At 46.0% G+C, this 15,916-nt stretch overlaps 1 protein-coding gene across 2 annotated transcripts in view; it reads left to right on the top strand.

Moving 5' to 3' along the window:
• SV2C (synaptic vesicle glycoprotein 2C) overlaps positions 1-15,916 on the top strand; it is a 191,658-nt gene that overhangs the window by 89,575 nt on the left and 86,167 nt on the right. For both annotated transcript variants that reach the window (XM_040420186.1, XM_040420185.1), the window contains exon 3: positions 6,418-6,569. In XM_040420186.1, the coding sequence (XP_040276120.1) occupies positions 6,418-6,569 (152 nt within the window). The remainder of the gene's footprint in view (positions 1-6,417; positions 6,570-15,916) is intronic.

The following is a 15,916-nucleotide window of genomic DNA, read 5'->3' as shown; positions in this document are numbered from 1 at the left end:
GGGTGGGGGCACCCTCAGGGCACTATAGTGTCAGGAAAACCGCCTTGTTTTCCTGACACTATAGTGATCATTTAACATGACTATGAAGATTACTGTTTTCTAGCTGCTGTGGACTGTGGACTACAGCAGCTAGAAACAGTAATTTTCATAGAGCTGTGTTATGATTTATGGACACAGCACTCAGCATGCTTAGCCAGTCAGATAGAAGGCTGGCTAAGCATGCTGAGAGCTGTGTCTAAATAACATAACACATTAAAGGGATTCTGTCACCAGGTTTCACCACGGTCAGCTAAAAATATGCTGATGTTCAGGGCGTCTTCACGATTCCTAATGTGGGCTTCTAAATGTCATCTGTGGGCTTATTTAGCTAAAAAACTGCTTTTAATAACCTGTCAGTCAAACAAATAAGGTGCCCAAGGAGATGTTAATGGATGCAAGGTGCCGGCCGCACCCGCCGCCGTTCGTGCCTAGCGCCGCCTTTCCAGACTTCTGCGCCGCCTCCTAATCCTCTGTGCCGCCTCTCGCTCTCCCTCCCTCCCCACTCCTCCTGCTGTAAGATCTCGCACATACAGGGGTTGAGCGAAGTGCCGGCGCATGCACACTTCGCTGTAAGAAGCCAAATGGAGAAGTCCGCACAGGCGCATCAGGCAGAGCCCTGTGCGCAAGCGCGAGATCTTACAGCAGAAGGAGGGGGGAGGGAGGGAGAGCGAGAGGCGGCACAGAGGATTAGGAGGCGGTGCAGAAGTCCGGAAAGGCGGCGCTGGGCACGAACGGCGGTGGGTGCGGCCGGCACCTTGCATCCATTAACATCCCCTTGGGCACCTTATTTGTTTGACTGACAGGTTAGTAATAGCTGTTTTTTAGCTAAATAAGCCCACAGATGACATTTATAAGCCCACATTAGGAATCGTGAAGACGCCCTGAACATCAGCATATTTTTAGCTGACAGGGTGAAACCTGGTGACAGAATCCCTTTAAAGAAATTACTGTTTCTAGCTGCTGTGGATTAGCAGCTAGAAACAGTAATTTCTTTAATGTGTTATGTTATTTAGACTGAGCTCTCAGCATGCTTAGCCAGTCAGTAATTTTCATAGAGCCGTTATGATTTATGGACACAGCTCTCAGCATGCTTAGCCAGCCTTCTATCTGGCTGTGCTTCTTGAGAGTCACAGTCCACAGGCTCAGAAATAGCCTGTGGACTGTGACTCTCAAGATGCAAAGCCAGATAGAAGGCTGGCTAAGCATGCTGAGAGCTGTGTCCATAAATCATAACAGCACTATGATTGCCCTCCCTTCCAACTGGATGAGTTTATCTGATACCTGCCCTGCTCCAGAAGCTCCTGCTGTCTCGCGGGCTGGTGTGGCTGAGCGCTGTGGGCCGTGTGCTGGTCGAAACTGCTGAGCAGGTTGCACACAGCGCAGCGTGCAGGAGGGATAACCGCGAGCGCACTGAGGTCATATCCTGCGGGCCGGCATTACAGGAACCGCACCAGCTGCTCTGACGTCCTGCCGTCGGATATCCTGTGACGTATATCCAGCGGCAGGACGTCAGAGCAGCTGGTGCTGTTCATGTGATGCCGCGGCCCGCCGGATATGACCTCAGTAGTGATGGGAAGTTCGGATCTTTCAGATGAATCGGTTCATGAATCGGATCTTCGGCTCACTTGCTGAGTCACTGACTGCTGAGCTGACTCGCAAGTGAACCGAAGACTCTAGGTGCCGGTGCGCATGCGCAGATGCTATCCATTCGATTCACTTGCTGCTGCTGACTCAGTCGGCTCTTCAGCTCTCTAATGAGTGAGTCAGGATCAGGAAGAGTGATTGATTATAGTGATAGTGAAGGGAAGCTGAGGCTGATGCCGGACAGGAGTCAGGAGCTGTCACTGTGGTGTGCATTGTTGTCTGTTGTGCATTGTTACCCACAGTGACAACAGTCTGACACTGACAGTAGTACAACGAACCAAGTGAAGTGAAATGTGAATGCACGCACAGGGAGAACTATGTGCTGAATTACAGTCACTGGCTGATAATAAAATAGTCCCCACAGTCCCCACTTAACGGAATCCATAAAGGAGATGTGAACCCACCCTTAGTTATATAGCTACTGAATGAGATGCCTTTAACATATATATCTCCTGAGAAGCCAATTTGATCCTAAAGGGTTAATTCAACCTGTAATCTAAACTCTGTGTCATCTGTCACTTCTCTTATCTCTCTGCTCCTGTCCCTTAATCTTATCACTGCTGCAACAACAGCCTCAGTGTAACCTGTTCTAGAGTCTGACTCACGGCTCTTTTAACTCAAAGAATCGAATGAGTCTCTAACTAATCGGATCTTTAGATTCTTTTAACTTGTGACTCATTCGATTCATTTCTATTCTAACTCCCTATACTACTCAGACGGCTCAGAGCTGCTAGTGCTTGCCTTGCCTCAGCTCTGATTGGTTGGTGGGCAGGGAGGGGAGGGGCTGGCAGAAGCAGCTTCCACTCTAGGATCATATTACGCTCCTCCCGAGTCCCTCCCTCAGGCTCCCTGCTGCCAGCGTGAGGTGAGCGTCTCTGCATTGTCTGTGTGCTGTGTGACAGCTGACAACAGAGGCCTTTTGGCTGGCAGATGGGCCTATTTTATGGTAGGGGCCTGGAGCTGCAGCTCAATCAGCCCCTACGTTAATCCGGCCCTGCTGCTAGTAGTTTTTCATTTTTACAAATCTGTGCTTTGAAATCCTTTCTCTAGTACTTCTGCCTTCTGTGAGACACCTGTTTGCTGAAAAGTACCCTTTCCACCACTTAAAATGTTCATACGGGGGTGCTATTTCCGAAATGGGGTCACTTCTTGGGGTTTCTGGGGACCTCAGGAATTTATTTAATGCGACATGGCAGCTAAAATCCATGTCTGCCAATTCAAGCCTGTCAGCAAAATTCATATTTTGCAGTTTGCCTGCTGTGTGCCTATACAGCAGGCTACAAGCACATATGGGGTGTTTCCTGAATGGGGAGAAAATGGGGAACATATCCGGGGGTGCATTTTCTCCTTTAACCCCTTGTGAAAGTTATAAATTGGGGTCTGCTAGTAATTTTTCATTTTTACAAATGTGTGCTTTGAAATCCCAAGAGTTTCTGTCTTCTGTGAGACACCCGTTTGCTGAAAAGTACCCTTTCTACCACTTAAAACGTTTGTACGGGGGTGCTGTTTCCGAAATGGGTTCACTTCTTGGGGTTTTTCATTTCTGGGTACATCGGGAATTTATTTAATGCGACATGGCAGTTAAAATCCATGTCTGTTTATTCAGGCCTGCAAAAACCATATTTAGCTGTTTGACTCTAGAGCCCTGCCATGCGCCCATACATTATTTTTTGAGCAGATATGGGGTTTTGGCGTATTCGGGGGGAAATGGGGAACAAACGGTGGGGTGAATTTTGTCCTGTTACCCCTTTTGAAAGTGAAAAATGTGGGTGTAAAGCAACTTTTTCTGAAAAAAATTGTAATTTTTCATTTTCACAGCCAAGCGTTTCCTAATTCTGTGAAACGCCTGATGGGTCAAAGTGCTCACTACACACCATGAAATATTCCTTGAGGGGTGTAGTTTCTGGAATAGGGTCACTTTTTGGGGGTTTCCACTCTAGGGGTACCTCAGGGTGTCTTCATATGCGACATAGCTCCCAAAAGCCAATCCTGCAAAATCTGTCCTCTAAAAGCCCTATGACACTACTTCCCTTTTGAACCCTGCCATGCACCCATAAATTATTTTTTGAGCACATATGGGGTGTTCGTGTATTCGGGGGTAAATGGGAAACAAACTGTGGGGTGCATTTTGTCCTTTTACCCCTTGTGAAAGTGAAAAATGTGGGTGTAAAGCAACTTTTTCTGGAAAAAAATAAAATTTTTCATTTTCACGGCCAAGCGTTTCCTAATTCTGTGAAAGGCCTGATGGGTCAAAGTGCTCACCACACACCTTGAAATATTCCTTGAAGAGTGTAGTTTCCGTAATGGGGTCACTTTTTGGGGGTTTCCATTGTAGGGCCACCTCAAGGTGTCTTCATATGCGACATAGCTCCTAATTACCATTCCAGCTAAATCCTCTCTCCTAACACCATATGGTGCTCCTTCCACTCTGAAGCCTGCTGTGCGCCCATATATGATTTTTTGAGCAGATATGGGGTGTTGGTGTATTCGGGGGGAAATGGGGAACAAAATCTGGGGTGAATTTTGTCCTGTTACCCCTTGTGAAAGTGAAAAATGTGGGTGTAAAGCAACTTTTTTGGGAAAAATGTTTCTTTTTTAATTTTCACAGCCAAGCGTTTCCTAATTCTGTGAAAGGCCTGATGGGTCAAAGTTCTCACCACACACCTTGAAATGTTCCTTGAGGAGTGTAGTTTCTGGAATGGGGTAATTTTTGGGGGGTTCCCACTGTAGGGCTACCTCAGTGTGTCTTCACATGCTACATAGCTCCCAATTACCATTCCAGCTAAATCCTCTCTCCTAACTCCATGTGGTGCTCCTTCCACTCTGAAGCCTGCTGTGCGCCCATACATCATTTTTTGAGCACACATGGGGTGTTATTGTATTTGGGGGGGAATGGGGAACAAAATGTGGGGTGCATTTTGTCCTGTTACCCCTTGTGAAAGTGAAAAAAGTGGGTGTAAAGCAACCTTTTCTGGAAAAAAAATATCATTTTCACAGCCAAGCGTTTCCTAATTCTGTGAAACGCCTGATGGGTCAAAGTGCTCAAAAAAAACCTTGAAATATTCCTTGAGGGGTGTAGTTTCCAGAATGGTGTCACTTTTTGGCGGTTTCCACTCTAGGGCCACCTCAGGGTGTGTTCAACTGCAAGATGGTGCCTGTCAATTATTCTGGTGAAATCTGCCTTCCCGAAGCCATTTGGTGGTCCTTTCCTTTTGACCCCTGTGGTACGCCCATATAGCAGTATACAAGCACATACAGGGTATTTCTGTAATCAGGAGAAAATGGGCAATAAATTAGGGGGTGCATTTTCTCCAGTTTCCCCTTGTGAAAGTGAACAATTTGGGCCTAAAATCTATTTTTCTGTAAAAAAATAAAAATTTTCATTTTCACAGTTAATTCCATGAATCACCTTTGAGGTCAAAGTTCTCACTACAAATCTTAAAATATTCTTTGAGGGGTGTAGTTTCCAGAATGGGGTCACTTTTTGGGGGTTTCCACTCTAGGGGTACCTCAAGGTGTCTTCATATGCGACATAGCTCCCAAAAGCCAATCCTGCAAAATCTGTCTGCCAAAAGCCCTATAGGCCCTACTTCCCTTTTGAACCCTGCCATGCACCCATGCATTATTTTTGAGCACATATGGGGTGTTTGCGTATTCAGGGGGAAATGGGGAACAAAATGCGGGGTGCATCTTGTCATGCTACCCCTTGTGAAAGTGAAAAATGTGGGTGTAAAGCAACTTTTTCTGGAAAAAAAATTTAATTTTTATTTTCACAGCCAAGCGTTTCCTAATTATGTGAAACACCTGATGGGTCAAAGTGCTCACCACACACCTTGAAATATTCCTTTAGGGGTGTATTTTCCAGAATGAGGTCACTTTTTGGGGGTTTCCACTGTAGGGCTACCTCATGGTGTCTTCATATGCGACATAGCTCCCAATTACCATTCCAACTAAATCCGCGCTCCAAAAGCCATATGGTGCTCCTTCCACTCTTAAGCCTGCTGTGCGCCCATACATCATTTTTGAGCACATCTGTTTCTGTAAACTCCAGAATCAGGGAAATAGATTTTGAGTTTTGTTTGGCTGTTAACCCTTGATGTGTTGCAGAAATAATAGATTAAAATTTAAAATCTGCAAAAAAAAAAGTGAAATTTAGAAATTTTATTACCATTTTCATTAAATTTTTGTGGGGCACCTAAAGGGTAAATAAAGTTTGTAAAATCAGTTTTGAATAGCTTGAGGGGTGCAGTTTCTAAAACGGGGTGATTTATGGGTGGTTTCTTATATGTAAGCCCCAGAAAGTGACTTCATAACTGAACCTGGTCCTGACAAAATTGGGGTTTGGAAAGTAGACATATGGGGAATGTAAGGTAATTACTATATTTGAAGGTATTACTATTTATTATAAAAGTAGAGAATTAGAAATTTGGAAATTAGCTAAATTTGTGGTAAATTTGGTATTTTTTTTATAACTCAATTTTAGAGGTGTCATGAAGTACAATATTTGACGAGAAAACAATCTCAGAATGGCCTGGATAAGTAAAAGCGTTTTAAGGTTATTACCACATAAAGTGACACATGTCAGATTTGCTAAAAATGGCCTGGTCCTTAAGGTGAAAAATGGCAGGGTCCTGAAGGGGTTAAAGGATTTGCATGATATTATTCAAAGAAGTATAAAGTATCTTCCCACTAAACCCAACCAAATGTAACATATCTTTTTCATATTCTTTACAGTATTGGTGGGGCCCTTCCAACTGCATTTTCCTACTTTTCGGAAGTCCTTGCAAGAGAAAAGCGAGGAGAACATCTGAGTTGGTTGTGCATGTTTTGGATGATTGGAGGGATATATGCTTCAGCCATGGCATGGGCCATCATTCCGCATTATGGTAAGTGGTATTTGTGTTTTGAATGCTTCAGCAACATAGTAACATAGTAACATATGGGGTCATTTATTAAGACCAGCATTTTAGACAATGGTCTACCATGTGCTGGCGCTTGATGCGCCTAAGTTATGTAGAGGCGCGGGCCTTTACATAACTTAGGTGCATCCCCCACCGGTGTACAACAGCATAAAATCTACACCAGCTCCCTTGCTGGTGTAGATTTAGATAATTTTCTACACCAAAAACTGGTGTAGAAAGTCAAAACTGAGATGGGCCTGCCAGTCTGCCCTCTCCCCCGGCCCCACGTGGAAGGGGAGGAAGTTACATATTTTAACGCAAATCACCTTTGCAACAAAGTCTGTGGCAAATATATTTTGTCAGAAATGACCCCAATCATTTTTAAGGCTGAAAGAAGACATATGTCCATCCAGTTCAGTCTATTAACCTATTATCATGAGGTAGAAGTCAATTTTCCTCATTATAGGGGAAAAATTTCCTTCTCGACTCAGAAATCAGAAAATTAGAATAACTCCCTGGATCAACTATAGCCTGTAGCTATAACCTGTAATATTATTACACTCCAGAAATACATCCAGACCCCTCTGGAACTCTTTTGGTGAACTCACCATCACCACCTCCTGAGACAGAGTTCCATAGTCTCACTGCTCTTACCGTAAAGAATCCCCTTCTATGTTGATGGAGAAACCTTCTTTCCTCTAGACCAGGCATCCTCAAACTGCGGCCCTCCAGCTGTTGTAAAACTACAACTCCCACAATGCCCTGCTGTAGGCTGATACCTGTAGGCTGTTCGGGCATGCTGGGAGTTGTAGTTTTGCAACAACTGGAGGGCCGCAGTTTGAGGATGTCTGCTCTAGACGTAGAGGATGTCCCCTCGTACCAGTCAAAGTCCTGGGAATAAATAGATGATGGAACAGATCTCTGTACTGACCCCTGATATATTTATACAGTACATGTTATTAGATTGTACACAATACTCCATGTGTGGTCTGACTAGTGATTTGTAAAGTGGTAGGACTATGTTCTCATCACGGGCATCTATGCCCCTTTTCATGCAACCCATTATCTTATTGGCCTTGGCAGCAGCTGCCTGGTTTCTACAGTTTAGCTTACTGTCTACTAAAATTCCTGAGTCTTTTTCCATGTCAGTGTCACCCAGTGTTTTACCATTTAGTATGTACTGGTGACATGTATTTTTCCTTCCCATGAGCATAATCTTACATTTATCAGTGTTAAACCTCATCTGCCACTTTGCTCCCCAATCCTCCAACATAGCCAGATCCATCTGTAGCTGTATATTGTCCTCTTCCATGTTAATTACTTTACACAGTTTAGTATAATCAATAAAACTTGGTATTTTACTGTGCAACTCCTCTACAAGATCATTAATAAATATATTGAAGAGAATAGGGCCCAATACTGACCCTTATATTACTGCAGTGACCCAGTGGTGCACTGGTAAAGGTGTAATGCATACCGTAATGTGGTTTTACTGTTAAAAAGGTTAATGTTTGTGGTTCATTGCTAAAGTTGCAAAAAATGCTTTCTGTGAGACAAGGGTTAACGTGTACCAGTTATGTATTTTCAGTAGTACAAATAGTCACAGTGTCTTTATTATGCACTTGTATTCACTTGAATTATGTGGCAAAGAAGTAATGAACTGGCAGCCCTTAGAAACAGTTGCCATGTGATGAGCTGGCCCCACCCTCCTGGCTAGAGAGATGTTGGTAAGGAAGCCAAGATAGAAGACGTGTTAGTGTGTTGTTAGCAAGAAGGCTAAGGGTACTTTCACACTAGCGTTATTCTTTTCTGGTATTGAGTTCCGTCACATAGGCTCAATACCGGAAAAAAACGCTTCAGTCCCTTTATGGTATTTGGCCGGAGAAAATACTGCAGCATGCTGCGGTATTTTCTCCAGCCAAAATTCCGGAACACTTGCCGGAATGCTGTATCCGGCATTAATTCCCATTGAAATGTATTAATGCCGGATCTGGTACCAAGTGTTCCGGAAAACCGGATCTGGTTTCCCGGTCTGCGCATGCGCAGATCTTTAAAAATGCAAAAAAAATAAACACTGGATCAGTTTTTCCGGATGACACCGGAGAGACGGATCCGGAATTTCAATGCATTTGTCAGAAGGATCCGCATCCAGATCCATATATAAATGATATCCGTTTGCATATGAATTTCCAGATCCGGCAGGCAGTTTCGGCGACGGAACTGCCTGCCGGATCCTCACAACGTAAGTGTGAATGTATCCTAAGAGAGAGGACGTGTTAGTGTGTTAGCAAGAAGGCCAAGACAGAGGACATGTGGTGGTATGTAAGCCAGAGAAGCTGTAACTGAAGCAGGAAAAAGAGAATCCTTATACAGGGAAACACCATCCCTGTTAGTACATTTGCTTTTCTGGCAGCTTTTCACTAAGAGCCGGCCATTAAAAGGGACAGTATATGGACAATAGAGCCAGTGAAAGATACCACATGCTTCTGGCAGTAGACTTTAATACACGTGGCTCCCAACACACTACTGAGATAGACTCGCCATCAGTTGAAGGATTGTACCCTGCAGCTGGACATTGCAGAGATATTGAGTTCAAGATTGCACCCCTTTGGTCATTTGGGAAGATTGCATTGAATAGCTAAAGAGAGATTCAGAGGTGACTGTTATCATTACCACCCCCTATACACAGCCTCTGGGAACATTCTAACTTGCGAGCTAACTGAGAACTGTGCCTATTACCTACATTTATACTGTGCCTCCCATCATCCACTCAGTAAAAGAGAGACGTACCATATTTTTTGGACTATAAGACGAACTATAACTATATTTGTACTGTATGTATATTTTTCATCAGAGCTCAGATCAGACTCCACAGACCCCTAAGCTCCATCAGACCTCTTTATCAGACCCCCATTCTTCCTCAGACCTTAGATCAGACCCCCATCAGACCTTCAAGCTCCATCATACCTCAGATCAGACTCCAAGCTCCATCAGACCTCATATTAAACTTCTGTATCAGACCTTCAAGCTCCATCCAAAAAAATTGTGCTGACACTCACCACTCCCTGGTCTTCTGCCGGCCTAGCGCTGCACTGTGACTTGATGTTGCACAGCGTCAGGTCATGGTGAACACCTAAAGGCACTATGTCTTGACGCTGTACGCAGTCAGGACACGTGCAGTGCGGTGCCCGGAAGGAGAACAGGGAGCAGTGAGTACAGCAAGAGCAGCGCTACACTCACCGCTTTCCATGCCTCCTGCATACTAATGACTTCTTCCATAATGGATGCAGTCATTTCAATTTACACTATAAGACGCACTGCCATATATTTTGCTTTAACCAAGTTGGCCTGGTTATTTGTCTCCATATCCGACCTGGACCCCTGTTCTGCCTCCTTGCTGATCTGACACCAAGGCACCCAGACACCACCAGGCAGGAGATGACAAATCCAGGGTATGCCCCGAGGGAAAGAAGGATTGCTCCCTTTCAACCACTGCACACCCAGCCTAGGGGGCAGCTGTAGCAGGGTGAGCCACCGTGAGGCCTATAACCACCCTCATTGCCGCAGCCACCACTCGGATCATCTCCTATGCTCTCCCCCTGTTGGCTGGCATGCTGCAGTACTTCACTAGTAATAGTGAACCATTCTGAGTATGTAACATAACTGACCTCACTGCGGGTAGCATAAATTAGTGACAGAAATGCAGATTTCAGCGGTGTGTCACTCATGAGCTAAAAGTCAGTGGTTGCTGAGAACCAGCATCATAACCATTGCAGGCCTTGAAAAGAGTCAAATCTACTTGAGAAGAGTCATGGTTATTATGATCTCCTGCTGTCACTACCAGAGCTTTGGGACATTCTCACAGCTCTGTTTCTCCACCCCTGTGATGATGTCACTACTAGAGCTGGGAGGAGTTCTCACTGCTCTGTTTACTTTTTGTTTCCTTCCTCCCAGCTGTTCCTCATGCGTTTGATTTCCCTCTCTTTATATCACCCCTCCTCCTATTGTAGGGCGTGGATTATAGTTCTCATTTCAGTTGTAGCTCTTGCTTTAGTATCTTCACTTGTAGCTATCAGTTCACTGGACCTGTGTTCTGCTGCAGCAAGCACTCCGGATATTGCCAGCTGTCCTTGGATCCATCTTCTCTGCGGCTGCAACACCTTCAGCTAAGTGTACAGACATTGTTGTGTACCTGATTATTTTCTGACTGGATCTGAGGTGGCCACGGTTCCCTCCATATACTGAGTAGGGCACCGGTGGCCGTGCCCCTTCCACTATTGTAGGGGTTACAGTGGTCATCAGTCTTAGGTACGTGGGCATGCCTCGTTCCGCCATTTGGATCCGGGCATGTGCTTTAGCAGCATAGGGAGAGCTTTGAGGGTCTGACAGGGGTCACCCTTTATCCTCCCTAGTTTGGGTCCGGTCAGTAGCTCTTTTACTGTGTATACTATTGTTGCTCACATACAGTCGTGACATTATAATCCACCAAAATCCTTTTTTGACATGGATCCGCTTTCTGGCCTGGTTGACCGCATGCAGGGTCTTTCTTTGGAAGTAGCGGATCTCCGTCAATCTATGACTCAGCTTCAAGCATTGGACTCTGCTCCGGCTCATGGAGCCTGTTGCGAGCCAAAGGTCTCACTTCCGGAAACGTTCTCCGGGGGCAGTGAGAATTTTGTTCGCTTCAGAGAGGCATGCAAACTCCATTTTTGCTTGTGTCCCCACTCCTCTGGTAAGGAGGAGCAGAGGGTGAGGATTGTCATCTCCCTGCTCAGGGGTAATGCTCAGACTTGGGCTTTTTCACTGCCATCAGGGGATCCCTCCCTTCGATCCGTGGAAAGATTTTTTGTGGCCCTGGGGCAGGTTTATGATGACCCGGATCGTGTTGCTCTGGCCGAATCTAACTTACGTGTTTTATGCCAGAACAAACTGTCTGCGGAGCTTTATTTTTCTGAATTTCGGAGATGGGCAGCTGATTCGGGTTGGAATGATGCTGCACTCCGGAGTCAGTTCTGTCATGGTCTCTCAGAGAGATTGAAAGATGCGTTTGCTTTCCATGAGAGACCAACGTCCTTAGAGTCTGCCATGTCATTGGCGGTACGCCTTGACAGGCGTCTAAGAGAAAGAAACGAGACCTCTCTGTCCAGCCATTGTCAGTCTAGGGGCAGTGGTGCGGACTCATTCAGTGTGCAGGGGCCTCATCCTGTCTAGGTCAACTTGCCCCTGATAAAAGAGGATTTAGTCCTCAGAGTATGGTGTGTTTTTGTTGTGGGGGCATAGGTCATTTGGCAAATGTTTGTCCGTCTAGGAGATTCTTGAACTGTACTAAGAGCGATAATAAGAGAAAAACCTCAAAAGGTAAATCATCAAATTCTGCTTCATCTGCTACTTTGGCAAAGTTGATGTAGGAATTGATGCTTTTCCTCTGACCTGCAGTTCCCGTTTTCTCCTGTCTGCCAGGGTGGCGCTAGAGAGCAAAGTCATTTCTTGTGAGATTTTTGTCGATAGTGGAGCGGCCCGTCAATCTTATTGACACTCAATTTGTAGCCATGCATGGTTTTCAGGTTTGCACATTAGAAAAGGATATACCTGTTTTTGCTATTGACTCTGCTCCACTCTCACAGAGATCTCTGAAGGGCATTGTTCACAATATCCGGCTAGCTGTAGGTGACACTCATGTGGAGGATATATCTTGTTTTGTCCTTAACGGATTGCCTTCTCCTCTAGTTTTGGGGTTACCCTGGCTCACTAGACATAACCCCACTATTGATTGGCAAGGAAGGCAAATAAATGAGTGGAGTGACTTTTGTAGAGAGAATTGTCTCACAGCGACTTTTGCAGAGGTGTCTACTAAAACTGTGCCATCATTTCTCTCTGATTTTCTCGGACGTGTTTTCCGAGAGCGGTGTTCAGGAGCTACCTCCTCACCGGGAGTTTGACTGTCCCATTAACCTCATTCCCGGCGCCAAGCTGCCAAAAGCACGCCTCTACAATCTCTCACAACCGGAAAGAATCGCAATGCAAACTTATATCTCCGAGAGTCTCGAGAAGGGGCATATTCGTCCCTCAAAGTCACCTGTGGCAGCGGGTTTTTTTTTTGTTAAAAAAAAGATGGCTCTCTGAGACCTTGCCTAGATTTTAGGGAGCTGAACCGTATCACGATTCGCGATCCCTATCCCCTTCCTCTGATCCCGGACCTCTTCAACCAAATTGTTGGGGCCAAGGTGTTTTCCAAATTGGATTTGAGAGGCGCGTACAACCTGGTCAGGGTCAGAGAGGGGGATGAATGGAAAACGGCCTTTAATACCCCTAACGGGCATTTCGAGAATCTCGTTATGCCTTTCGGCCTGATGAATGCTCCGGCCGTCTTTCAGCATTTTGTTAATAGTATTTTCTACCATTTAATGGGGAAATTTGTATTGGTGTATCTTGATGATATTTTGATTTTTCCCCTGATGTTCAGACCCATCAGGATCATCTTTTTCAGGTTCTGCAGATTCTGCGGGAAAATAAATTGTACGCCAAGCTGGAGAAATGTCTTTTTATGGTATCGGAGATTCAATTTCTGGGTTTTCTCCTCTCTGCTTCTGGTTTTCGCATGGATCCGGAGAAGGTCCGTGCTGTACTTGAGTGGGAGCTTCCTGAGAATCAGAAGGCATTGATGCGCTTTCTGGGTTATGCAAACTATTACTGAAAGTTCATTTTGAATTATTCCTCTGTTGTCAAACCTCTTACTGACATGACAAAAAAGGGGGCGGATTTTTCCTCTTGGTCGGAGGAGGCGCTTGCAGCCTTTTCTAAGATTAAAGAGAGTTTTGCGTCTGCCCCCGTCTTGGTGCATCCCGATGTTTCCTTACCTTTTATTGTTGAGGTGGATGCTTCCGAGGTGGGTGTGGGTACGGTTTTGTCCCAGGGCCCTTCTCCTGCCAAATGGCGACCCTGTGCCTTTTTCTCTAAAAAACTCTCCCCGGCAGAGAGAAACTATGATGTGGGAGATAGGGAGTTGTTGGCCATCAAGTTGGCTTTCGAGGAATGGCGCCATTGGTTGGAGGGGGCCAGGCACCCTATCACCGTTTTTACCGACCATAAGAATCTGGCATACTTGGAGTCGGCCAGGCGTATGAATCCGAGACAGGCCAGATGGTCTCTGTTCTTCTCCAGATTCAATTTTGTTGTTACATTCCGACCTGGGATAAAAAATGTGAAGGCTGATGCTCTCTCTCGCTGTTTTCCGGGAGAAGGAAACTCAGAGGACCCGGGTCCCATTTTGGCGGAGGGGGTAGTTGTTTCTGCTCTATATTCCGATTTGGAGGCCGAGGTCCAGGCTGCCCAGACTGAGGCACCTGCCCGTTGTCCCTCTGGGAAGTTGTTCGTGCCTCCTGAGCTACGTCACAAACTCTCTAAGGAGCATCATGATACGGTTCTTGCTGGTCACCCCGGGAGTAGAGCCACGGTAGATCTCATTGCTCGGAGATTTTGGTGGCCGGCTCTTCGTAATTTGGTGGAGGGTTTTGTGGCTGCTTGTGAGACGTGCGCTCGCGCTAAGGTCCCTCGTTCACGGCCTTCAGGTTCCCTTCTACCGTTACCCATACCTTCCCGTCCTTGGACACACCTGTCCATGGACTTTATCACGGATCTTCCTCGTTCCTCGGGGAAGTCGTGATCCTGGTGGTGGTGGACCGTTTTAGCAAGATGGCTCATTTCGTACCTTTCCCTGGTTTACCCAATGCTAAAACGTTGGCGCAAGCCTTTTGTCGACCATATTGTTAAATTGCACGGCATTCCCTCTGATATTGTTTCCGATAGAGGCACGCAGTTTGTGTCCAGGTTCTGGAAGGCTTTCTGTTCTCGCCTGGGGGTTCGGCTGTCCTTCTCTTCTGCTTTTCACCCGCAGTCGAATGGACAGACTGAGCGCCTCAATCAGAATCTGGAGACATATTTGCGCTGTTTTGTGGCAGAGAACCAGGAAGATTGGTGTTCATTTCTCCCTCTTGCTGAGTTTGCTCTGAACAACCGTCGTCAGGAATCTTCTGATAAGTCACCATTCTTTGGTGCATATGGGTTTCCATCCGCAGTTTGGGACATTCTCGGGAGGGGCTCTTTCTGGGTTACCTGAGGAGGAGAGATTTTCCCTCGTCTTTGTCTACCATTGGCAAAAGATTCAGAGTAATCCTTAAAAAGATGAGTGTGAAGTATAAGCGGTGTGGCTGATAAGAGACGTGTGCCTGGTCCGGACCTAAATGTGGGTGATCTGGTGTGGTTGTCTACAAGAATTATTAAACTGAGGTTCCCTTCCTGGAAATTGGGGTCCCAAGTTTATTGGGCCTTATAAAATCTTGTCAGTCATCAATCCTGTTGCCTTCCGTCTTGATCTTCCACGGGTTTGGAAGGTTACATAATGTATTTCACAGATCTCTTAAAACCATATGTCCAGCCCACGGTACCCTCCTCTTTTGCCTCCTCCTCCGATTTTGGTTGATGCAATCTGGAGTTTGAGGTGTCCAGAATTGGTGGACTCTTCGCATTGTCCGCGGTTCTCTTCAGTACCTCGTTCAGTGGAAGGGTTATGGTCCTGAGGAGAGATGTGGTTTCCGGTGTCATACATTAAGCCACTCGCCTCATCAGGGCATTTCATAGGGGCTCATCCTGAGAAGGTGGGTCCCTGGGTGTCCGGGGGGGAGTCCACCCGTAGAGGGGGGGGGTACTGTCACTACCAGAGCTTTGGGACATTCTCACAGCTCTGTTTCTCCACCCCTGTGATATGTCACTACTAGAGCTGGGAGGGGGTTCTCACTGCTCTGTTTACTTTTGTTTCCTTCCTCCCAGCTGTTCCTCATGCGTTTGATTTCCCTCTCTTTATCACCCCTCCTCCTATTGTAGGGCGTGGATTATAGTTCTCATTTCAGGTGTAGCTCTTTGCTTTAGTATCTTCACTTGTAGCTATCAGTTCACTGGACTGTGTTCTGCGCAGCAAGCACTCCGGATATTGCCAGCTGTCCTTGGATCCGTCTTCTCTGCGGCTGCAACTCTTCAGCTAAGGAACAGAATTGTTGTGTACCTGATTATTTTCTGACTGGATCTGAGGTGGCCACGGTTCCCCTCATATACTGAGTAGGGCACCGGTGGCCGTGCCCCTTCCACTATTGTAGGGGTTACAGTGTCATCAGTCTTAGGTACGTGTGGCATGCCTCGTTCCGCCATTTGGATCCGGGCATGTGCTTTAGCAGCATAGGGAGAGCTTTGAGGGTCTGACAGGGGTCACCCTTTATCCTCCCTAGTTTGGGTCCGGTCAGTACTCTTTTACTGTGTATACTATTGTTGCTCACATACAG

The sequence above is a fragment of the Bufo bufo genome, chromosome 2 (assembly GCF_905171765.1).
Source record: "Bufo bufo chromosome 2, aBufBuf1.1, whole genome shotgun sequence".
Taxonomy (NCBI): Eukaryota; Metazoa; Chordata; class Amphibia; order Anura; family Bufonidae; genus Bufo; species Bufo bufo.
The sequence above is the reverse complement of the archived record's forward strand: the minus strand, read 5'-3'. Positions and strand labels throughout refer to the sequence as shown.